This window comes from Protobothrops mucrosquamatus, unplaced genomic scaffold, assembly GCF_001527695.2.
Source record: "Protobothrops mucrosquamatus isolate PMUCROS unplaced genomic scaffold, P.Mucros_1.0 scaffold_63, whole genome shotgun sequence".
Lineage (NCBI taxonomy): Eukaryota > Metazoa > Chordata > Lepidosauria > Squamata > Viperidae > Protobothrops > Protobothrops mucrosquamatus.
This window is the reverse complement of record NW_015386139.1, coordinates 60,863-84,834: the sequence shown is the minus strand read 5'-3', so window position 1 is coordinate 84,834 and position 23,972 is coordinate 60,863. Positions and strand designations below refer to the sequence as shown.

At 41.3% G+C, this 23,972-nt stretch overlaps 3 protein-coding genes across 3 annotated transcripts in view; 1 reads left to right on the top strand and 2 right to left on the bottom strand.

The window, feature by feature from the left end:
- DCAF1 (DDB1 and CUL4 associated factor 1) overlaps positions 1-3,359 on the top strand; it is a 41,566-nt gene extending 38,207 nt beyond the window's left edge. The window contains exons 22-23 of the mRNA XM_015812588.2: positions 276-525; positions 3,148-3,359. Of these exons, the coding sequence (XP_015668074.1) occupies positions 276-525; positions 3,148-3,206 (309 nt within the window). The 3' untranslated portion in view covers positions 3,207-3,359. The remainder of the gene's footprint in view (positions 1-275; positions 526-3,147) is intronic.
- Positions 3,360-6,630: 3,271 nt separating this feature from the next.
- On the bottom strand, positions 6,631-11,555 carry RBM15B (RNA binding motif protein 15B). Its single transcript, XM_015812577.1, has one exon. The coding sequence runs from the start codon at positions 11,553-11,555 to the stop codon at positions 8,769-8,771; it is 2,787 nt and encodes a 928-aa protein (XP_015668063.1). The 3' UTR covers positions 6,631-8,768.
- A 1,394-nt stretch (positions 11,556-12,949) lies between these two features.
- MANF (mesencephalic astrocyte derived neurotrophic factor) lies at positions 12,950-20,811 on the bottom strand. Its single transcript, XM_015812566.2, has 4 exons — positions 20,656-20,811; positions 17,453-17,580; positions 15,942-16,083; positions 12,950-13,783 (listed from the first exon to the last, which is right to left on the bottom strand). The coding sequence occupies exons 1-4, from the start codon at positions 20,741-20,743 to the stop codon at positions 13,599-13,601; spliced, it is 543 nt and encodes a 180-aa protein (XP_015668052.1). The 5' UTR covers positions 20,744-20,811; the 3' UTR covers positions 12,950-13,598.
- Between the last annotated feature and the right edge of the window lie 3,161 nt (positions 20,812-23,972).

Here is a 23,972-nt window from a genome sequence, read left to right as displayed (position 1 = left end):
TATATTAAGATACTATAGTCGATTGTAATATATTATTGTAGCATTTTTATAAAAAATATGCAGCTTTATTGTATTGGTTATAAGTGCATTATAAGTAAAAGAATTATTACCATGACAACTACCTCTGTACTGCATTTGATAGAAACTGGAGAGGGACTTTTCTAAACTCTGTAAATGTCACGCTAGGAAAGTGACATGGAATTATCTCTACTGGTTTGCTCGTTACCCTCTTCGGGTTTTATCATTCTAATGGGACTTCTGTCATGTCTTTTCAGGAGGAGGAGGAACAGGAAGAAGATGATGATGAAGATGAAGATGATACTGATGACTTAGATGAGCTGGACACTGATCAATTGCTGGAGGCTGATCTGGAGGAAGAAGAGAACAATGAGAATGCGGGCGAGGATGGGGAAAACGACTTCTCCCCTTCCGATGACGAGGAAGTGGCCAACCTGCTTGAAGAGGGAGATGGAGAAGATGACGACTCTGATGCAGATGAGGAAGTTGAGCTGATCCTTGGTGATAGTAAGTATACACAAATCTTCTAGAAATGATTTTGATTTTATGTGCTTCGTAGACCGCTCCAGCCGTGAACTAGAATGTGACGATAAGGTAGAAAACATCAAAAATAGCAAATTATGGCAATACCATAACTAACAGAACGAATGTTTGCAATTTGTTTATTTGATGTGATTCAATCAACTAGGGCCAAAAGGATAATAAAATTAAAAAAAAACTGAACTTTTTGTTGAAGGCAAGGAGGGAGCATGCTTTGTGTTCTACCAGGGAAGCACATTCCAGGGATCGGTGGGGATCGGTACTGGCTAATCCTTGTCCCACATGCTTGCTGCAGAAGAGGAACACTCAGCAGGCCTTCTCAAGATGTTCAGAGTCAATCTTAGCAAAGCAGGGCCTAAGATAAGCTAGTGTTGCATCGGGCTAGGCTTTGTGGCTGATCACCAGCACTTTTAATTGCATCCCCTTGTATTAGAACCAATATTACCAGCTTTTAAAAATATTTTTATCCCACCTTTATTATTTTTATAAATAATTCAAGGTGGCAAACGTACCTAGTACACTCCTTCCTCCTCCTCCATCTTTCCTCACAACAACAACCCTGTGAGGTGAGTTGGGCTGAGAGAGTGACTGGCCCAAAGTCACCCAGCAGGCTTTCCTGCCTAAGGCAGAACTAGAACTTCCAGGCTCCTGGTTTTCTAGCCTGGTATCTTAACCGCTGTACAAAATGGGCTCCACCAGAATGCCACAGTATTTGTTGATGAAGAGCAATTCACATTTGGAGGATTTAATCAGAGCTTATCTCATCTCATCTAGACTTAACAGCTTTTAGGTATAGGTTCAGGTTTACCAGGGGTAAATCTCCAGGTTGGCCAAAGGTGGCAAGGTATTATTAAGAGTCTTCAGCAAGCAATGATATTTCACCGTGCACTGGCAGATGTGTCCTTGGCATCTTCATATGGATCTTAAATAACAATAAAGAGTACAAACCATGCAGTGCCCCCATCCTTGCTGATAATTTTTGCTTCTTCTTGGGAAAATGGTATACTTCCATTTGTCCTATTGTTGCATCTTAGCCCAGTCCCTTTTAATTCTGGACTAGAGTAAACTATGTTAAACATCCGATAGAGAGTCTTTAATTTGAACCTGCCAAGGATAGATTCGGGGTTTCAGCCTATCTGCTACTCCATATTATTTTGCATGAAAGGATATATACGACAGCGTGTGTTACCTCTGAAGGTGTTGAAGGGGAAATTCAGTAACACCCTGTATCTGGAATGCCTCAACCTGTGCTTGGAGACCACTGAAGACTGTTTCAGCCATCTTTGCTGTGTTGCTCCTTGTATACATTCCACACTCTTAAGTGAGTATTTCCCTCCTTGGGAAATTGTGGGTTGACCTGAAGTGCAAGGTCTGTGCTTTCTACTAGATCAGTGTTTCTCAACCTTGACAATTTTAAGGCATGTGGACTTCAACTCCCAGAATTCCACAGCCAGCATTGCTGGCTGTGGAATTCTGGAAGTTGAAGTCCACATGCCTTAAAATTGTCAAGGTTGAGAAACACTGTAAACTAGCTGATCAAGCTATAAAAATCTCCTTGAAAGTTGTTAAGCTTTGTTCAGTTGTGCTTTCTGTCAGAAAGTGCAAAGTTTGAAATGAATGGTCTGGTTAGCTATGCCTTGGGTGAAAGATTAATCTTTTTTTAAAAGTTCCTGTAACTCCTACATAATATATTAATCTCTCATTTTGTTTATTGAGTTATTTTGTATTTTTCTTTGGTCATTGACCATAAATCAGTATAACACTAATCGTGATCATAATAATTATTAAAAAGGTAGTAATGTAAATAATAGGCGTTAGAGGAGGAAATGAAATTTTAAAGGCAGGCATGAATGAAATTATGTGGTTAGATAAATTGTCAAAGGGGAAGAAGAATCAAATGTGTATTTTGAGGTATGTGAGAGGAGGAAAAAACCTTCAGCAATTCCCCGTCAGATATGACGTAGCTTTTAATTGCTTTAAGTTGGCCTGGGAATTTCTTGGGTAAATGTTCCATTTTGTATTAGCTTTTTGTTGTTGGATTGAAAAAAAAGTTTTAAGAGGGATGTTGCTGGGGATTTTCCCAGCCTGTTCCACTCTGAGAGCTGCACATACAGGATTTTGCCTTGAAAGTTTTTCCATCCTTCATATAAAACCTCTGGATGGATCACCAAATACTGCCTGAAATGAGATTTGTTGGTATAGCTTTTGAAAGCATCGTGGTATTTTCATGAATCAAAAATGGCACTTTAGAGCATCCTGCTCCATGAAGAAGGCAAACCATAATGATTAATTAACAATTATCAAAACAAAATAATAGTGCCAAATTCTTCATCTTGCAATTGATTGTGTCCTAGAAATAGGACATTTCTAGAGCTTCCAACAGAACCGTAGTATAAAGCAGGGCTGCCCCGGTTGGAAATTCTGGAATGGCAACAGATTGGGGGAAGACCATAGACCAATTTTCCTTTATCTCTTAACAAAAACAAGAAAGCTGTTTAAATTACCGTATTTCATTTGGACCAGGTTCTCTTGCTTTATCAAGCCTTAATAACTTGAGTATCTTTAACAACTAACTGGTCACCTTTGCAGCCGACAGCTCAGATAACTTGGATCTGGAAGACGACATAATCCTGTCTCTGAACGAATGAGGCGCAGTCTTCCCTCTGGGACTTTGGCAGCGGAGAAGCCCCCGACTCGGAAGCCAAGAGAGCCAATCAAGAGGCGAACACCAGGCCACCCTCTCAGCTTCTTCTACTTGGCAGAAATCCAGTCCTTCCAGTTTTGCAGTGGACAGACCTGGGCTCGGGATGGGTCCAGAGTCTTTCTACAGAGACCTTTTGGGTTTGGCCTTTATTTTCTCTGCTTTTTTTTTTTTTTTTTTGGGTCATTATTTTTAGGCCATGACTTCTCCAGGAAGACTTCTGAAGATTTCACAGTATATTTTCTTTGTATAAAGTTCTTTCCTAAAGAACAGAAATAGTTTTATATGAGACAAACAAGCAAAAAAAAAAAGATTAAAAAAAAAAACAGGCAGGTATTAGAAAGAAGGTATGACTTTGTATCCTTCTAAAATTTAATTACCCAAATGGATTTCTGGGAGATTAAAAAATAAATTTAAAAATAACAAAGGGCATTTTTACTGAAGAGTGGGGGGAAAAAACGAATCATGGATTGTGAAACTGTGGACGCGCGATTTTAATTTTGAACATGATTTTTTAATGGAGTTGTTGCTACCTGCTGTGAAAAGATCTTTTTTTTTTTTTTTTGGTCCTGTGCCTCTTGTCCTATCTAAAGCCCTGTGAGGGCCTTGCTGCAGGAGCCTTGGTGGAGGGCTGAAGGCCCAGTTTGGTCTCGTTAAGAACCTGCCATTGCTGGAGATGATGGACTCTGGTTTGTAGGCCTCCCCTCACCTATGCCACCCCTTCCTTCTTTTTGTCATTGGCATTTTTAATTCTCTCTCCCTGTATCCTTCTGCCCTCTGTGAAAATTACAAATTGAAATCCTTTTTCTTTAATGTAAATTGTATTTATTAAAAAAAAATAAAAATAAGATTCAAGTCCTGTCTGTTCATAACTCTGAACTCCTATCGCATCTATTGTCATCTTGTTCCAAGTGAAGATAAGGCAATAAGTTACTTAAAATACAAAATATGGGTTATTTAGATAAATGCTGCCACATTCACAGGAATGTAACTGAAGTACAATGCGGAGTCTTTGAGAAACATTCAAGAGTTGTGCTCTCTGGACTGTTGACTTTTTTAACAAAAGATCACACGATGATTCTCCTGGCAAGAGTTCATGTTCAGTGGAGTTATGGGAGAATTCTGATCTGCAGTTGTGTAGGGCCAATGCCAAGATAATTGGAAACAGAAAAAGTGAACTCTTCTCTTCTAGATATCTATGGAAATTCTCAGTCATCCAGGTCATGGATGGATGGATGGATGGATGGATGGATGGAAGGAAGGAAGGAAGGAAGGAAGGAAGGAAGGACTCGAAACTCTGAAAGAGAAGTCCCAAAGGTATCTTTTTCAGGAGGCAACTGGACTTTGTTTTTCTTGAGACATTTCGCTTCTCATTCAAGAAGCTTCTTCAGCTCTAACTAGATGGTGGGGAATGGAAGGATTTATATTCCTTGCACACAGCTGGTCATTTGCATTAAGAGTCATTGAAGCCATTTGGAGGTTTACCTGTGTCCTCGGTCACCTGGGCAGTGCAAATGTGTGTAGGGCCAAATGGCTTCAACGACTCTCTTAAAGAATGCAAATGACCAGCTGTCTGCTGAAGAAGCTTCTTGGATGAGAAGTGAAACATCTTCAAAGAAAAACAAAGTCCAGTTGCCTCCTGAAAAAAGCACCTTTGGGACATCTCTTGCAGAGTTTTGAGTCCTTCCTTCCATCTTTTCTCTACAGTTATATCTAAAATTATAAGATGATGCAAGTACATAAAGATCTATATAGAGGTTGGAGCTGTTGGCTTCTTACATCCAGTCTCTGATGCACTTACATTATAATATCTTTACAAAATTTTGCAGTAGTTCTGTAGTGTAGATAAGCATTTATCTTCCACTTTGAAGGTAAGAAGCCAAAGCTGAGCAGAGCTTACAGCTCATTCTTAGATATTGTTCCAGCCCAGCCTTTTTGAATTAAAAACTTTGAATTTAGTATGTACTGAGGCTTAACCTATGAATAGCACATTTCTCCTAGCTTGTTCCAAAACCTTTTCTTTTAATAAATGAAATTCTTAACTGATTCTGTTTAAAATTGCATTATGAACACATTTGTTCAATTGACTAGTACTAGAGTTGGAAAGCTTGCTGGCTTTTTCTCAGCCAGACATGGGCTTAACTTGGCTTGTTCCAGCAAAATGCATTTTAGATGACTGCCTTAATTTTTTTCTTTGGCCAAGAGTGGTGCCCCTCCAGTTCCTTTCTTAACAGCTGATAAATATGAGTTGTATTAATATACACCATTAGTCAATGAAGTGTTCAAATTAGCTTAGATGATAATCATGTTCGGTTTAACAAATTAAGATATAGGCAACTTGCTCATCTCAGTTATATAACTGATCCAAACCTTTCTAAACTTGCCAAATAAAAATATAAACAATGTGATTAGACTAAATCATATTGTGCATTACAATGAAATCTCTAAGGTTTATTTTCTACCTACCTCCATGGTTTAAAAAGTGTTGCTTTATATAAGCCGCTACACCACCACATAGTAAACAAGAAATGCAATTTGTTAGGAAGAATTAATAGAATGATTTGTGGCGTTATACTAGCATGTTCCTTATTCATCATTTAGTGTTTGCTCATAGAAGAATCTTAATTACAAGTTGCAGATAAATGGTCAGTTTTGTAAAAATGAAGATATAGGTTGGATGACAAAGCTGCAGATATTATTGTATGCTAAATGCAACAAAATATTTGCAATTAAGACAACCCCCAACTCCTAAAAGCAGAGCAAAAACGTCTTAGAGCTGTTTGTATTTTAAAAATATTTGTTCACAGCCTAACCAGACTTTGTTCAACGTTCACCTAATTAGAGCAGATTTACAATAAATGTAATGTACAGTATGGTGATAAAAATGCCAGTTTGAGGTAAACAAAATTGTGGAATACTTTACAAAATTGAGATGGATTATTGTACATCTTCATTCCTATTTAGTTTCCTTCGTGGCTTCTAGTCATTGTTGATTCCTGGTAACTGGACTAAAGTCCCTGTACTTTTCTTAGCAAGGTTTTTCTCATGTGGTTTTGCCAATGCCTGACAGGCCCAAGGTCAAGGAGCACTTAAGTTTTCCCAGTTTTTAGCCCAATGCCTCTTTACTTTCTACTCAGCTTATGTCCCAGGATCAGGTAGTCTCAGGTTTGTTAAATAATTGCTCATATGGTTTCATATCAATAGTACAGGGATTGAAGCATAGAAGCCCAAGTAAATGAATAGACACTTCATTTTATGTAGATTTTAAAAAATAAAAATATGGGTTTAAAAATTTACCTCATGATAATTATTATTACTATTATTATTTGTATGGCTGCCCAACTCTGGGTGGCTCACAACATAATATACAAAATATACATGTAAATATTTGGAAATAGCAGAAAACAGTTACTACTACCACTTAAGGTTAAAATATAATTTGCATAGTTTTTAGATACCATTTTTTTCAGAATTGATTAAAAAACTTTTCTTTAAAGTCTATTTGCAACACCTTTTATGATTTTCAATGGTTGTGAGACAGAGACCTTTCATTAAAATTATTTGCTCATTGATAGAAGATAAGAGTGATTTGCTCATGCTAATGGAGTGAGTATCCTGTTTACAGCAACATAAGATAAATTACCCTCAACACCATTTAGCAACTTCTATGTAATAAATTACTGTAGTACTTGAAATATTCAGGAATATCACCACTGTAAAATTGCATGTTGATATATTCTCATTAACACGTGTTTGCACATTTTAAAGAATTAGCAATTTAGACACAAATGCTTTGACATAGACAATACCAAAAACCTTTAGAACAATATTTACATTAGACAAATCTGTTTTTTTTCTATCTAATGTTATAAATTACAACTCAAGAGAATTTTCAACCAATGTTTTGTAGTCTTAGCACATCTAGTTTGAAGGAGTCTTGATCTCAGTTCCAAACTAGCCATTTGAATAGAAACTTAAGATTTTGAGGTGTGAAAATGCTCTTTCTGAGCAAAATCATGACGTTCTTACATTGAAAGCATTCCTTAAATGAATTGGGAAAGAGTGGGAACAGATGGCACAAAATAAGAGCATCTGCCCTTAGTGTACTTGCTACTCTGTGATTCATATATCTGCTTAACCATCTACAAACCTTTCTTCCATCTACCTTCCCATTCTTTTGGAAAAGTTTCAAATTTCTTGAGAAGTGAACTGCAACAGTGAATTCTGGAAAGTAACTGGGTTTACAGCTATTTATTAATTGCGTTAAGTTAGACACAAGGGAGCTAACCTGGCTGTAGAAGGGGGAGGATCTCATTACATGCTTTTTAAAAAGAATATACATGACAGTCCTCACGGGACTACTTCACAAAAGTAGTATATTCCAGCAATAGTTATGTGAACTCATTTGCAATTACAATTTCAAGTCTAAGATAAAATAGATGTATATGCATTACGTACAACATAATTGTCTGCGGTGAAGGGTATAGACAAACTAGATCCTGCATTTGTACAATTGTGATAAGAATGCTCAGAATACATCCAAGTAGCACATACATTTGCCTAACCCCCTTGGATATAAAAAGGGATGCAGTTTAGAATTTGATAGTATTCATATAAGATAGTACAAACACTATAAGCAGGCAATTTGTCAAGTTTTGTCTTTTATTTTTGCTGTATTAACTGATGAAGGAGCTGAACAACACAATCACGTGGATGTTGTTATCAGGTCCTACTCAAGTGCCTGGTTATCTGTCTTCCTGAGAAGCCCATAATTATTACTAGACAGGATATTTAAGAACAGCTTTCAGTTTGCAATATTATAATCAATCCAACAATCAACACAATAAAGAGGAAGGAAAAAAAAAACCCCAAGGTGCCTTATATTTTTTATTGCACCAAGAGTTGCCGAGAATTAACTGAAGCTTTTAAGTTTTACACAGCTGTTCTTTGGCTAAGACCACCTTAAAAGCTTTCATCCACCAGGAAAAGGTTGGTCTGAAGGGTATATGGACTTGTCGTTTAAAAAAAAAAAAGCACTACCTACCTACCACTGAGGAAAGAAGCAACCAGGCTTCAGTTATTGAAGAAATAAAGAGAGCACAAAACTGGCATAATAGTGTTAAATAGCAGTAGAGTGGAAGAACTGAATTTGGTAAAGTCATTAGCTGTTATATTCTAGAACGCAGAGCCAGCCACTGGCAGACTATGGAAACCAGGACACTGCACAAAATTAAAAAAAATCCATCAGCGAACAAGGCTTTACTGACAAACTTTCCATATATTTTTTAAAAAATAAGAAAACGGCAGACAGTGTCACATAGTAAAACAAACAAAATGGGGTTCATTAAAATGGGTATTAAAAATATTAGAAACTAATACAATTGTAGAATTTGGTGGGAGGACTCTCAGGGCCTCACTCAAAATAATTGGCCTTAAAAGCAACCAGGCAGTGTGAGACACAAAGAAACACAGAATCAGACCAAGGGGATAAATGGATACAGAGTAAATATTAGGCAGTGTCTTTGACTATCACTATCACCATATGTTCTTCTTCTAACTTTCCCAATGTTCTTAGTGCGGACTGGAGGTACTGCTGAGAAAATTCACAAGGAGGAAAAGCGTAAAGCATGCCTGTGCTGTCCCTGCCCTTTGCCCCTCCCACGGGAAGGCTGATGACTCCTGCAGCCTGTTTTTGTTTCAAGTAAGAGACCAGGTTCCTGAGAAGCCGTCTTTGTAAGCCAGGCTCCGCCACTGGGAAGGTCCCTTCAGCACTTGCTCCTTGAGCAGCCTGAGTGGCTAGTAACACAGCATAGCCATTAGGGCTTCCTTGCTTGATACGTCGAGTTACTTCATCCAGTTTGGGTTGATCCAACCGAAGTCTCTGAGCAATCTTAAGCTGTGTTAGCTTTCCACCAGACAAATGGTCTTTCAGAAGCCCATTGATGACTCCCAAGTCTCCTTCAAGGATGTGCATAGATGTAGGGAAGCAGCTGTTTTTAAGGACAAGTAGCCCATTCCAAGCAAGCTGCAGGGTATGGGCATAATCAGATAACGTTTTTAACTTCTTTGTTTCAGATTTGGACTCTTCATGAGCCTTTGATTCAGACTCACCAGTTCGGTGATTGCGTTCACTGTCTCTTTTTTTAGGCTGAGGAGGATCAGATGTTTCACGGTGAGGTTTCTCCTCTAATGCATGTCGATTATTCTGCAGCGAGTTATTTTGTTCTTTCTCTGTGGTAGATTCTGTAGTGTGATTCTCCTTCCGAACACGATCTGGGCTTCGATCTGCTCCTGGCCCACCAGCCTTTGTCCTGCCTCTCTCCTCATATGGCGAATGAGTAGTCCTCCCACGGTCATTGGAAAGGCTACGACGTTTACGCCTTTCCTCCCAGGGCTTGAGAACACTGCGATCACTATCGCTGCCCCAACGTTCTCCACTCCGGCTGCGTGCTGAACGACTATATGCCTCCAAATTATTTCTGCGTTCTGCATTTTTGACAGAGCTGGCCCAATCGGCCTCTAGAAAGCTTCTTTCCCTGTCTGAGTAAAGGAGATGAGGAGGAGTCCTATCCCTCACCCTTAAGTCTTGTTCCAGATTCCTGTGTCTGCTATAGCCTTCAGGGAGTAATTCATAGTGTACAGGAAGTGGTGCAGGTTGGTACTGCTGAGGATAGCGGGCCTCCTCAGCTTTAGCAAAATCCACTCGAAGTCTCCTGTCTGGACCACCCAAAGGGAAGCCTCTCATTTGTGCACAGGCAGCTTGAGCAGCATCCAAACTCTCATATTGAATATAGGCAAAACTGTCCCCCTTTACATAGTCAATAGTCCTAATGCTACCAAAACGATCAAACTCCCTAGCAAGAGCAGCTAGGGAAGTACTTGGACCAAGGCCACCAACCCAAAGTCGGGTAGTGGGGTTGGCTTTCCCATAGCCAATTTTGATAGGGTTTCTGCCAACAACCCTCCCAGACATGGCAACCTTGGCTCGATGTGCCATATCCAGGTTTTGGAATTTGAGGAAAGCATAGGCTCCACCTTGACCCCGTGCAGGCCTCTTGATCACCACTTCCTCAATGATACCATATTTTTCAAAGGCACGCCTGAGTTCCACCTCAGAAACATTGTGATCTAGATTGCCAATGAAGAGATTCCGGGTAGCTCTCTGGTCATCTTCTGGCATTAAATCCTCCTCAGCTACTAAGGGATAGCTGTAAGGACGGCCCCGTTCATCATATAACCCATAGTAATCCAGCACCCTCTCCCTTTCTCGAGAAAGTCCCAAGGCAACAGCTTCCAAGGCAAATGCTGCCGCTGCAGCTTGAGCGTGTCGAGGTCTAGGCTCTCTCAGCAAAGGGCTGGCAACAGGAGACAGCGATCTCTGTTTATATGGGTAAACACCATGGATAGGAGGGAGAAATGCCAAAGGTTCAGGAGAGGGGGTAGGTGGAGGAGTACGGCTCCGGCGGCCCCCTCGCAGGTACACAGGCTCCACCTTCAGAGGCCGATCATACAGGAGAAGCTGCCGGGCTCTGGCATGCCTTCGAGCATCACGGGCATCTGCCGGGTGCCTGAAGTTAACGTAAGCCACACGGCCAAGTTCAGGAGTGTGGGAGAGCTTGACGCTAATGTCACTGGCCCCGCCGCTAGCAAATCTCTGGAACTGGCGAAAGAGGCCATCCTCCAGCAGCTGGTCAGGTAAGGCTGGGCCCAGGCCACTTACAAGCAGAGTCTTGTAGTCACTGGAGCCAGGGGGCTCACCTGCCAGACCTACCCCGGCTGGCAAGCCAAGGCCAGGTGCCAAGAGGAGCGACGGAGCTACCACTGGTGGAGGCCCACCCAGGAGCAAGGAAGGGGCAACCACCGCTGCAGGGGGCACTTTGGTCTTGACGAGCCCCAGCGCCCGAGAAGACGAGGAGGAGGAGGAGGAGGACGGGGTAGGCGGGACGGCAGGGGCCGCGGCGGCGGTTTGGCTGCTGCTGTTCCTGGCGCTGGAGGAGGCTGCGCGGTGGTTCGAATCGCCTCCGCCTCCCGGCCGCTCCTCCCCACGATGGCTCCGCGAGCTGGAACCGCCAGCGGCAGGCTTGTCCCGACTGCTGCGCGTCGAGGCGGTGGTGGAAGCGGATGACGAGGAGGAGGCGCACGAACTCCGGTGTGGGCCCCGCCGGCTGCTGCTGCTACCGCCTCCCCCGCCACCGCTGGTGCTGCTCTCGCGCTCTCGAGGCCTTTTCGTGGAGGAGGCGCCACGCGTCCCCCCGGACCCGCCCGGGCTGGAATCCCGCTCGGTCGCCCGCTTCATGGCTTCGGGGCCCGCGATTCAAGAGGCGCCTCCGGCGGCAGCTGCCATCTTGGACAAAAGGGAACGAGCGAAGGCGGCTCTGCCCAGTTGCCGCGCCGTGCGCCTCTTCGACGTCATCATCCCGCGCCCCGGCCCGTCAGTCTGAGGGCCGCGGTAGTGGGCGGCGCGGGTCGGTGTCTCGCGCGCTGCTCCTTCATCGCCCGGAGAGCGGCGCCCTCGCTTTCTGCGGCGGGCGGTCCTTCTTTCCGCGCCTCCCTGTGCCGCCAGCGGACCAGGGAACGGAGCCGTAGAGCGACCGACCGAGGACTACGAGGGGTGGGAGCATCAGGTCTAAGACTCCGAGGACTCCCTGCGCTGCAGGGCGCAGACTTAACACTCTGACTTAACACTTTGCACGCTCCTGTTTAGTAACAAACTGCAGCAGTAGCCACAGGCGCGGGGCTCGTTAGATGCTTTTCGAGAGAATCGCTAACATGGAGACACACAGTCTTCAAGTCTAAGTACGCAACCCTCGAATCATCAGAATAGACGAGATTATACAGTAAAGGTTGTATTAAGGCTTTTTAAAATCAAGATGAATGAGGTCAGTTATTAAACTGATCCAACAGAATTTCAGTTCCCGTTTTTTCTAAACAACTGATACTTGCGAAGACGCACTGAATTACTTGAATAGTTTGCAGCTGCAGTTTAAAGTCTATTAAAAGGGGATTACTATCCTGTTTTATGAAAGTAACGAACTTTTTCAAAAGTGCTTTTCTTTTTACAGCAGTTAAAACTTTACCTCTTTAATAGGACAGTCCCAAGTAAGGAGATCTGTCTTTTTAGTTTAGTCTTTCTGCCATGCAGACATTCATTTAATTCTAATAGGGTTTGTAACAATTTGTGTATACTGTTTTCATATTCAACTACATTGTATGTAGGCATAACATTACATCTCATTTCATAAATTCCGAAATTATTTAAAAACCTATAAAGACCTTTTCCTCAGGCTCATGACCACACCTATTTTACAATATTTATTATTTCAAAGTATTAATTAAAAGCAGTTTTTCCTGCAGGGGTGCTTTCCTCCATTTTCCCCATGTTTCATTTCTGGTGACATATTCTGCAAAACGTTGTCCAATAGCTGTTCCCTGCGAAATCTGTTCAAATGACTCCTGTATAGATTTAAATCCCTGAGGGACTTCCCTATTAATTCTGAAGAGTTGTCTTTTTTTTGTAGCACCTCAATGCTTTCACATTTACATTGGTCAAAAATGAAGAAATTCTTGTTTACAGCGAAGTTTTTCTCAAAAATGAATCATACGGATTTAATTCCACTCTGAGCAGAAAAGGCTTATATTGATACCATCTGAAATGCCCACACCCAGAACTAAGAGTCAACACATCACAAGTTGCTTTAACAGTTTATATTATGTGCAGCATATGAAAGTAGAACTCATCCCGTTTTTAAAAAAGTGTACATCAGTATATCTTCCCCTTCTGCCACTGCATATTTGTAGTTGAATAACAAAGGATTGTCATCTGTACTGAAAGTGGAAGCAGACAGAATGAATGCCTTTCTTATTCAGAGAAATTAACTCCTGTGAAAGATGTGCAAGACTAGCACTTAAAACATTTAATTTGGATATGTAATAAAAGTGTTCAGCATTTTAAGGAATGGAATGTAGAAAGACAGTAATAACAGCAGATGCATGCAACACTGTCTCATAGGTCATCTTCAAACCATTGTTAGGTAGTGCTGGAAAAGTGCAATATTCAGTTGTGACATTAAACTAATGCCAATTCTTTTAGTTCAACTGACGCTAGGTTTCATAACTTTTATTTAAAAATCCCATAAGTATGTCAAAGTCTTATAATAAATCTGAAACAATAGAAATAAAAACTTAAGACATGACCAGGCATCTGAACCAGCATTGCAAGAATCCTTTCAATTTGACACTTGAAACCCAGTTAAATAAGTTACAAAAAACAGATTTCCGGGGAAGAAAAAGTTTAACGTAGTTTGTGTATCTTGCTAATTGATAGAGGTCACTATGGTGGTCAGAGGTCTGTCCGCGAACTGGCTGCTTTTGGTGCATATTTAGGCATCAGTTCATTGATTTTACGAATGAAATCTGATTTTTCTGCACAGCCCTTGCATGTTTCACCCCAGTCATCTAGAATTTTTTTCAATTCTTTGACTCTCAGTTTTTTCAGGTCCACAGTACTCAGGTCAATCTGTTTATCTGTGAAAAGAGGGAGTACGTATTAGTACATGATGCATCAACAGTCCATGTGTTAGATGATTAATCTCTAATTATTCAGCAGTTGATCTTACATAGTTTAGAAGGAACTGTTTCCAGTTAATGGTAGACAATGATGAATTAAGTTATTCCTCAAATTTGTCCACTATTTCCTCCTTTTTTGTATCTTTTATTGAATAAAAAAGATACACTTACTGGAGATTATAAAAGAATACTGTTATTGTTACTATGCTCAGCTTGTACTGGCTAAATATATGGACTTTTTCAAAAAAAACAAAAGATTACTTCAGGTCAACTTTAATGAACGCAAGTTTTCATAACTCAAATCTATACAGGTAGCCCTCAATTTACAACAATTCATTTAGTGACCGTTTGAATTACAACGGCACTGAAAAGTGAATTATGACTGTTTTTCACACAATTGCAGCATTCCCATAATGACCTGATCAAAATTTGGATGCTTGGCAATTGGTTCATATTTATGACGGCTGCAGTGTCCCAGGATCATGTGATAAACGTTTGTGACTTTCTGACAAGCAAAGTCAATGGGAAAGCCAGATTCACTTAACTGTTACTAACGTTAACAACTGCACTTAACTGTCTCACTTAGCAACAGAAATTTTGGGCACAGTTGTAATCATAAGGCAAGGACTACCTTTACTAGAGTTGGGAACAAAATAAATTGTTATGGTGTTTTCAGTAGATTTCTACAGTAGTGTCATAAAAAATAAAGAAATGCTCTTGAAGAGCATCTAAACCTGCAGCTGATACAGAATGTGGCAGCACAGGCAGTTTGTATGGGCTCCTAAATCAGCACACATGTCTCTTGTTCTACAAGCTGCATTGGTTGCCAGTAGGCTTCTGGGTTCAACTCAAGGTGGTGGTAATGATCTATCGAGGCCTACATGGCATGGGGCTGCGCTAACGAAGGGTCTGTCACTGCCTGATTATATCCATCATCCCACCGGGACCAGCAAGAGAGGCATTTATGGGTCCTATCTACAAAACAGTGTCATCTTCCTGGATCCAGGAATCAAAGCACTTTTTGCCACGGAGCCCACCTTATGGAACATCATTCCCCTGGAACTCAGATTGGCCCAAACAACCTGTCTTTTAGGAAGGCCCTGAAGTCTATTGCTGTGCTTGGAGGTCTGGCAATGGTAGCTTGTTGAGCTTATGTAAGGATGGGTCTGCTACTGATCATAATTATTTTTGTTTTGGAATTATTATTGATGGTTTTACATGTTTGTATATTGTTTTAGTTTGCTTTTAATGGATTGTTGTTTTTACTGTTATAAGCTGCCCAGACTCGTTCATATTATTACTATTATTTCCAAACATTACCAATTTGTTTGGTAATAAAAGAAGTATATCTTTTAGCTGATAAACATAGAATTGCTCTATTACTTGGAATATATTTTACTCAGTGAGGCTTATTCTCAGTAATTTTTTTATTATTTTTATCCTGCAATACTTTTAATGTTTAAACTAGAACTTTTTCCTTCTCTGACAGTACAATCACTTCAGGTGATCCAATAAAGCAAAATACTGGAATAATGATGAGAGAAAAATAGATATTCTTCACAGAATTCATTACCACAAAATATCATAGCTTAAGGAGGAAACAAACTTACAAAGAATAAAAAATTCTATATTGTCTTCAAATCACCGCATGTTTTGAACATTCCTGTGACACTATTGCCACATTAGTGTAACTAATACTAATACTGCTCTGTGCTTGTCTGCATTTGTAATCTTTGTTGTGAATAACAAGTAGTACATAAATGTACAGGTACAGTTTCCCTTGAATCGAGCTCAACTCCAGATGGTGTTATGGCTTGTTTGACAACAGTATGGAAGTGATCAGCACTGCAGCCTTTGGGGATGATCTCTCAGCTTCAGTTTGTCCTACAGGCCTAGGAGTTATTGTGGTTTTCCAAATATTAAGTAAGCTCAATCCTACTTAATTTTGTCAACATCAGCTAAATCCATCTAGTTGTGACTACTGTGATTTACAAATATAGCGAATGATCCTTTTATTCTATGAATCTTAACTGTTGTAATTGGAGGGTTTTTAGTGCAACTCAGCTTTTCTCTTATGTTATCATTTATTTAATAGCCAACATTTATCTGTACTCACCATATTTCAGTTCACAGATCTGACTATCTTTCTTTTTCAGTTTCTCACAAATCTTCTCAACAGGGATATGATGACTTAGAGGTTTTGATACCTCATTAGTTATTTTGGTGGCTGCATCACTGGTTGCTCCAATGTAATAACACTAGAAGGGAAACAATGAGAAAGAAATCAGGACATTAAAAAAACAAAAAGAACCGGCATCTTTTGGGCATCTATAAAATTTATCAAAAGCATAGATAAAACTCAAAGTAATTTCAGCCTTTGTTTTCTGATAAAACACTTTAGCACTGGGTGGTCTTTTTTTTACTGAAAGCAATTAAAACTAGGAAAACACTTGTTTTATTATAAAATATTATAGTTACATATTGTTACTTAGTTTTATTTAGTTACTTATTGCCACTGTTAACCTTTTAAAGGAAATATTAACTAACATTTTTGGAAGCTAAGATGAAAAAGAAATCTGGGATGACCCCCCCACCTCTGGCTAGTTTATGTGCAATGTGAGAATTCTGCATTCTTTCTTTCCTGTTAACAAGCATTGTTTTGGTGTCTAAAGTAAATACAAATATCTGAATATAATCAATCCCTTGTTTTCAAACAGAATAATAATAATAATAATAATAATAATAATAATAATAATATTAATAATAATAATAATAATAATAATAATATAGAGAATTCAGAAGTGATGTTGTTAAATGAAAAGGGGTGTGAGCATTACTCGTAATAGCCAGTTCTCTCAAAATAAATGAAGTCATTCCAAATCAGCTACTCCAAGAATACTCCTGAAAACATTGCTAGTAAGAACCCAGTAATAATTTTTCTCAGGAATGTTTTTCATTGTTTTGGTGGGTGTGCCAGCTCAACTTCTTTTCTAGATAAAGTACAATCACACATTCTAAATAGATAAAATTGATCACTACCCACTGCATGCTTTACAAAATATTTTCTAGAGTTGATTTCTTTTTCTCGTATCATCTAGTTCCTGTTGAATTTGCTATTTCCCAATTTGTCACATAGCCTAATTCAAAATGCTAACTAAAGCCTAAAATGATCTAGGAGTAGATACAGATGACAGATTCTAGCCCCTCAGTCTGCAAGAGACACCATGTTATATATGCTGTTAGTGGAATCATCTGTATTGCAGTGTCTGGGTTCAAGATCAGTGTAATCTGGCCGGACTGATTATTAATGGTATTTCAATGAATAGGAAACACTCTTCTGAGCAGGGCTTTTGGCTTAGAGACTTTATTCTTGGTTCCCTACAGGTAATGCCAATGTCTTTTTAAAATTAGAGTTGGATTTTTAAAATTAAAAGTGTTAATCTTAGAAAACATGCTGTTTGTATGAAGCTTCTACTATAAATAATTCAAATACATTTTCCCCTTTGGCTCTCAGTAGCATACTTGCTCAAGTATATTTTGTCTTTTAAGCAATTTAAATCTTTCCACTGCTTAAAATATGGCTAATTGATAACTGACTAAAAACCCAATTTTATTATTAATGCTTACAAAACGGTTTTCTTTGCCTTTTGCCTCTTTGCAGAATTTCAAAAGTTCTTTTTCAACACTGTTTGATGTGAACTCAACATTCTTCTCTTGTAGAGCCCGATAGAAAGTTCCCAGAAATGACACACACACTGTGAAGAAAAAAAAGACAATTGTAACTTTTAAGAATTCAAGGGGTTTAAATAACAATGAAAAAGAATACTAGGTGAAAAAAAGAACATTAATGCAGAAAATAAGCTTACCGGGGGGAAAGAAAAGACATATTCAGATAACACATATAGGAAAAAGAAGTGGGATAATGTAATACAAAATAGTTGAATTAGCAAGTGCTTTAGAAATAGAAATTCCTGCAGCATTCCATCCTTATTCTACAACATCAACTATCTTAATATGTGATAATATTTGCTCCTCTGTAAGCCTTGTTTCTTTTTCAAAAGAAAAACAAATCCTTCTAATATTTCTTTGACTTTCAGGTTTAATTAAGACTCTACCATGAAACCATTTAAGTTGTGGTCATGTGAGTTGAATAACCATTGCAATGACATTTGTAGCAGGATTTTAAAATATGATGGGACTTATCTGAAGGCATAATTGTGCTTTGGCATTCAGGAGATATTACTAAATCTCACAGATCTCTTTATCAGCTCACATTGGTACTATGGCAGTTAGTACAGCACTACTTATTTCTGCACCACTATCACAATAGAAGATGGGACAGGCTAGATCAGGGGTCCCCAACCTCTGGTCCGCGGCCCGGGACCAAGCCGTGGGCTCTTGGCCAGCGGGCCGTGGAAACAGCTGGCCAGTTCACGCACGTGTGGGTGCGCACTCCCCCCACTCGCGCTAGTGCCCACGGCCGTTTGTGCATGCGCGCGGGTGCAAATGGGGTTGCTAGCGCGGGGCAGGTGTCTGCAGCCCATTTGTGCATGTGCTGCCTGCCCGGGTGGTTTGCCTGCCCGGATGATTTGCGTGGCCTGTTTGTGCATGCGTGAACCGGCTGCTAGCTGCCATGGGGGGTTGCACGGTTGTTCGCACATGCACAGGGTGCCAGCACATGCCGGATGCACAAATGGGGCTGCTAGTGCTGCACCAGTGTGCATGGCCCCTTGTGTGCGCATGCGCATGCACCAATTTTGAAGCTGCTCTCCTGCCCTCCGGTCCTCAAGCCCGGAAAGGTTGGAGACCTCTGGGCTAGATAGGAAGACTCCATATCAGAATTGCTTCAGTTTTCATGAGGTCTCACACAGGTCTCCCATCATCAAGGCCATACCAGGAATAATGAAGAAGCTGCCTGCAAGGAGGTAGGCAAAATAACGTTTCTTTCAATAGAATGACGAATGATGCATACAGTGCTATCCAGTGAATAAAAGAAATATGATTTGTTCATTGCAACTTTGTTAAGTTTATGACATTGTTTTTAAGCCTCAGAATTTCTGTTTATATAATCAAAGTACTCACTTTTAATTTGTATTTGGATAGCAGAAAATACTTTAGTTTTTCATATTTGGAAACCAAATGAAGAACAGTGCTTATTTTCCCCAAGATATAAAGATAGGAGTCTTTTTAGAGAAAAATAAAATATTCCTATCTCAGCATCTTCCACTTCCAGATTGTTAAACTTTCCAGAAGCAAAGCGAGAAAAATGTGTGTTCTTTGAAAGAGAAGTGATATGCGATACATTTTGCTTCATAGCATGCAGGATGGTTATAAGAACGAATACACATTTCTTTAATTGTTCTGGTTAGTTTTATGTGCCCATAACAAAGCCCTTAAAAGATACTGGTTGAATAAATTCTTACTTTTCTCTTTGCTGAGATAGCAACCAAGAGGTGCTAGTTTCTGAAATGGAAAAGATGTTAAGGAAAGCCTCATACGCTTTCCTAGCTAGAAACCATTGCCAGAAATCCCAGATGCGTTCTGATTTACTTCAGTATCAGTGTAGATATAACACATTCAGCAAACAGTTAATAAAATGTAGTTATTTTTAATGCTTAAATATACTACTGAAAATACTGTGATTAATTTTGATTCAGGTTTGATTATGGAACAAAGTTAGTGTAAATTAAAATGACTAATCAACCTGCTGTTCATGCAGGAAATACCAGACAACAGAGAACCAGGAAACACTGTCCTGTTAAGAGCAGGACATTCACTTTATCACATCTGATTTAATTTATTTTGAACTCAGAGCAGCTTAGACAGGGATCCCCATGAGAGACCAGTTCGGCTCCGAGCGTGTGAATAGCCCCAAATCAATCACGAAGCTTCGAAAGTTAAGAGTGGACTTGAACCATGGTTTCTAGTCCTTACACTATGCTGTTCAGAATACAAAATAAATAAATAAATAGGAAATACTCTTCAAAATAGCAATCACTTACAAAACAGAAGAAAGAAGATCAACGCGTGTCCCTTGCGCTATAGTGACTGACACAGTAGTGATTGACACAGCAGTTGCATCTTCCTACACATCCTAGTCGCCTTAAATCCCAAACTCAAGATTAGCCATCAGCGGAAAGAAAGTTGCGCTGACTTCTCTTTACTACCAGGTGCGAAACCAAACACTTTCCGGCTCACAGAAATACTGCCTAAGAAAATATTTCATTTCAACGCCGTCAACCCATTTTTTTCAGAAACCCGAACCTCCCTCTCTCCGGTCCTAGTCTTGATAGCAGCCCACCCACCCCAGCCCAGGGCTTTCTGGATCATTGGGCTGTCATGGTCCACACCCCTAAATCGCGGCATTTCCCACTTTGCGAAGGGACTTATGGAGGCCACGGGAGAGGGACTCCAAGCCTTTTCTACTTTGGCAGAGTCTAAGCTCCACAACAGGGGTAGTCAACCTTGGCTCTTTTAGGACTCGTGGACTTCAACTCCCAGAATTCCTGAGCCAGCTAAGCTGGCTCAGGAATTCTGGGAGTTGAAGTCCACGAGTCCTAAAAGAGCCAAGGTTGACTACCCCTGCTCTACAACAACCCCGCGAGGTAGCTCACATCACTCCTGGCGATGGATAGACGGAGCCTGTGGGAGGCGGGGAGGCTCTGCCTGGAGCCACCCCTCGCTCCGATGGGAGCGGAAGCCGGTAGGCTGGGGCGCTCTTGGCTCGCCTCCCCGCCATAGCCAGCGCAGCCCCGGCATCCCCCCACGGAGACCTCCACGGCTGGCTGTTGCCGCCTGGCCAGACCCTCGCTCGGCGAAGCCCAACTCACCTTCGCAGTCTCCCTCTCGCAGAGCGTGGCTGTCTCCGGGGAGCAGGATCAAGGCCAGCGCCGCCCAGAGCCCGTTAGCCGCCCGCATCCTCCTCCACCGAGCCCGCCTCGAACGCTCGCTCGGCTCACACTAAGCCCCTCCGCGGCCGGCGCCTTGACGACCACACTTGCCGCCCACTCGGAAGCTCATTGGCTGCTTTGCCCTCTTTCGCTCTACATTAGAGGGTTTGGTTGGCCCATTCTATAACCAGCCTCCACGCTGCTTCTCCTGGTTGGCCTAGGCGGTTTTCAGGACGGGAGAGTTGGCAGCCGCCGATTGGACAAGCTTGTCCGAAGGAAGACGGGAGGCGCGCATGTGCCGCTAGCCGTAACCAATGGCGGAGGCCTGGCGGTGCGGAAGGCAGACGCGGCGAGCGAAGGGCTCGGGAATCTCAGCCGGCGAACGTCCGGGGCGGCGTTCTCGCACGTGGCGACGAGCTTACGTAGGGGTCAGCTCCGCAAAGCCAACGCGGAGCTCTGAATCCGCTTGCTCTCGAGCTCTCGCCCGGATGGCGACCAGAGTCAGAACCATCCGCCGGCAGCTTCCTTCGATCGCGTGAAGGAACGGCCGCTACCGCTCTCGCCGAGCGGCCCCATTGCAAGTGGACCGCCTAGAGGGGCTGGCCTTCCAACCCCGTAACACCGGTCAGAGTCCAGCACGGGAAGGCTCCTTACCGTCAAGGGCAGGGGTAGTCAACCTTGGCTCTTTTATGACTCGTGGACTTCAACTCCCAGAATTCCTGAGCCAGCACAGCTGGCTCAGGAATTCTGGGAGTTGAAGTCCACGAGTCATAAAAGAGCCAAGGTTGACTACCCCTGGTCAAGGGGATATAGGTGCAAGGATGTTCGGAGCCAGGAAAGTTGGCCACCGGTGGTGAATCTTACCGGCATAGGCTGAGTGCCGTCCGCTTCTGGTCTGGCATCTGTAATGAAAAGATCCAATTTTGGTCGGTAACCGGGACCAGAGGTTTAATCTTCCTAGCTTTCAGACTCACGCTGGAGCCCATCCTCGGGGAACTTCTGGTGAGAGAGAGTACCCTGAGGATGGGCTGGTCCAGCACGATAAGGAAAACTCGGAAGACTAAACCTTTGAGGTCCCGGTGACCGACCCAGATTGGATCCTGCAACATTATGACGGGACACGTATATTTGCCTCCATTTGTGAAATAAAAAGACACCAAGAACCGTTCTTGGCTTTGGGGATGGGGACCTTATTAATTACAGATCAAGAAGCATCCGCCAGAGGAGGCTCTTCAAAGCAAGGAATTTTATGAATCAGTTTAGATATGACCCGCATCATTACAAGTACTAATTATTTTGGGAGGCTAAACTAAGATAGTCAGAGATGAGTAGGGGATTTGCAACTGCCTCCAGGAATATAAATCTGAAAATGAGACAACCCTCATAAACATGACGGCTTCATGATAGGAATTTTGTGGGACTAAAGTAAGATACAAATTATGTCTGATATGAAAATCTATACATTTCAGAGTCGACCAGGAATATAATATATTCAGGTGCTCAAAGCAATTAGGAAATTACTCCAAGAAAGGGGAGGAGACTTAAAACTTCAGTATAAAATCTCTTTTGAGATTTATGCATTGGTAAAAAAGTAGATCACATATACTGTATACGTACAACATTGCACTACTTATTTATGAATTCATGAAATTTATATGGCCACCCAACTCAAGGTGACTGCAGGCAGCTTACAGGAATAAAATTCAAAATATAAAAATATCTCCCATCCCTCTAGCAAGAACAATCATAGTAACTACTTGATGGGCTCCATATCAACCTTGGGATCCCCAGGCCCGCTGGCAAAACCATGTCTTTGGAGCCTTTTGGAAGAGTAAAGGAGGAGCTCAGTCTTATCTTCATGAAGATGATGTTCCACAAGGGGGAGACACCACGGAAAAGGCCCTTCTAAGCTGACTTCCTTAATGACGGGAATTTGTAATATACTCTGCTGCTTACCTAACTATGCAATTTTTTTATATGTAAAACACTTTAACACTTGATTTGTAACCTGAATTCTAGTGTTTATAAATGGTTTTGGGAATGAACTGAAATGTTAATCTCTAATATTCCTGAATATTAAATATTAAAAAGTGTTAAAGTAATATATATATAAAGTACCTTCTTCTTCCATGTCTAAATCAAACTTTGAACTGCCAGAATAAAGCCACCTACTTTGTCATTGGCCAAAAATAAGTCATTATTGGTACATGTTTCTAGTAGTAGCTGACATGCCAGCAGATAGAGTGGGCTCTGGTCCTTCTATCCAGGATATAGCATATAAGCGATGCTTGAGCAACGTCTGCAGGATTGTCTGGGGTGCTACCCATCCTCTTCATGACCTGTTTTCCTTGTTACCTTCTGGGAGGAGGCTTCATGGTGTCCAAAGCAGAACATCTGGATTCAGTCACAGTTTTGTTCCATATAGTATCAACCTTGTGAACTCTCTTTCCTTTTTCCGCTATGTGTTCAAAATGGACAGTGATTAATATTTATATGTATGGGTGTATGGGTGTAGGTGTGTGTGTGTGTGTGTGTGTGTGTATAATGTGTATATGTGTGTTATGTATGTGTATGGGTAGATATATATTTTCTTTTGAGAGCAGGCAACAGAATTTCATTTTTAATGTGGGCCAGCTTTAAAGTTATTCCTTGCTTGATGGTCTCCTTCCTCCATCTTTCAATTTGCTTTTGTTCTTGCATACCCTCAAGAATGTTTGTTGTTGCCATAAAGTTGGTCTTAGATCAGAGTAGGTGGGGCTTGGGGCATATGTCCATTCAGAGGGTGTCGATCATTCTCTTGCTTAGTTCTCTTGGCATCTGCTGCTACTTCTCTCCTGATCTTAGGAGGAGCAATACCAGTGAGGGGATATGTTTTATCAATTGGAGTAGATTTGAGACAAACTGTCACTGTACTGTTTCATTAACGGTGACATCATCATCATCAACTTGTTTCACATGTGCAGATGTGCCCCACACTGGAGTAGCATATTCTGCTGGAGAGACACTCAAGGCCAAAGCTGATGTGCACAATGTAGATGGTTGAGCTCCCCATGTGTAGTTTATCAATTTCCTAATTATATTGTTCCTCGAGTTGACTTTAGTTTTAATGTTTAAAAGAGAGAGTCCTATCAAGAGTCACACTAAGATAGTTCAGTGTTGGACAGTGTTGTAGTCGGTTCCTTTGTCACATAACATCCAACTCTTCCTTTGCATCTCGATTTTGGAGGTGGAAAGCACATACTTGGGTCTTGTTTGGA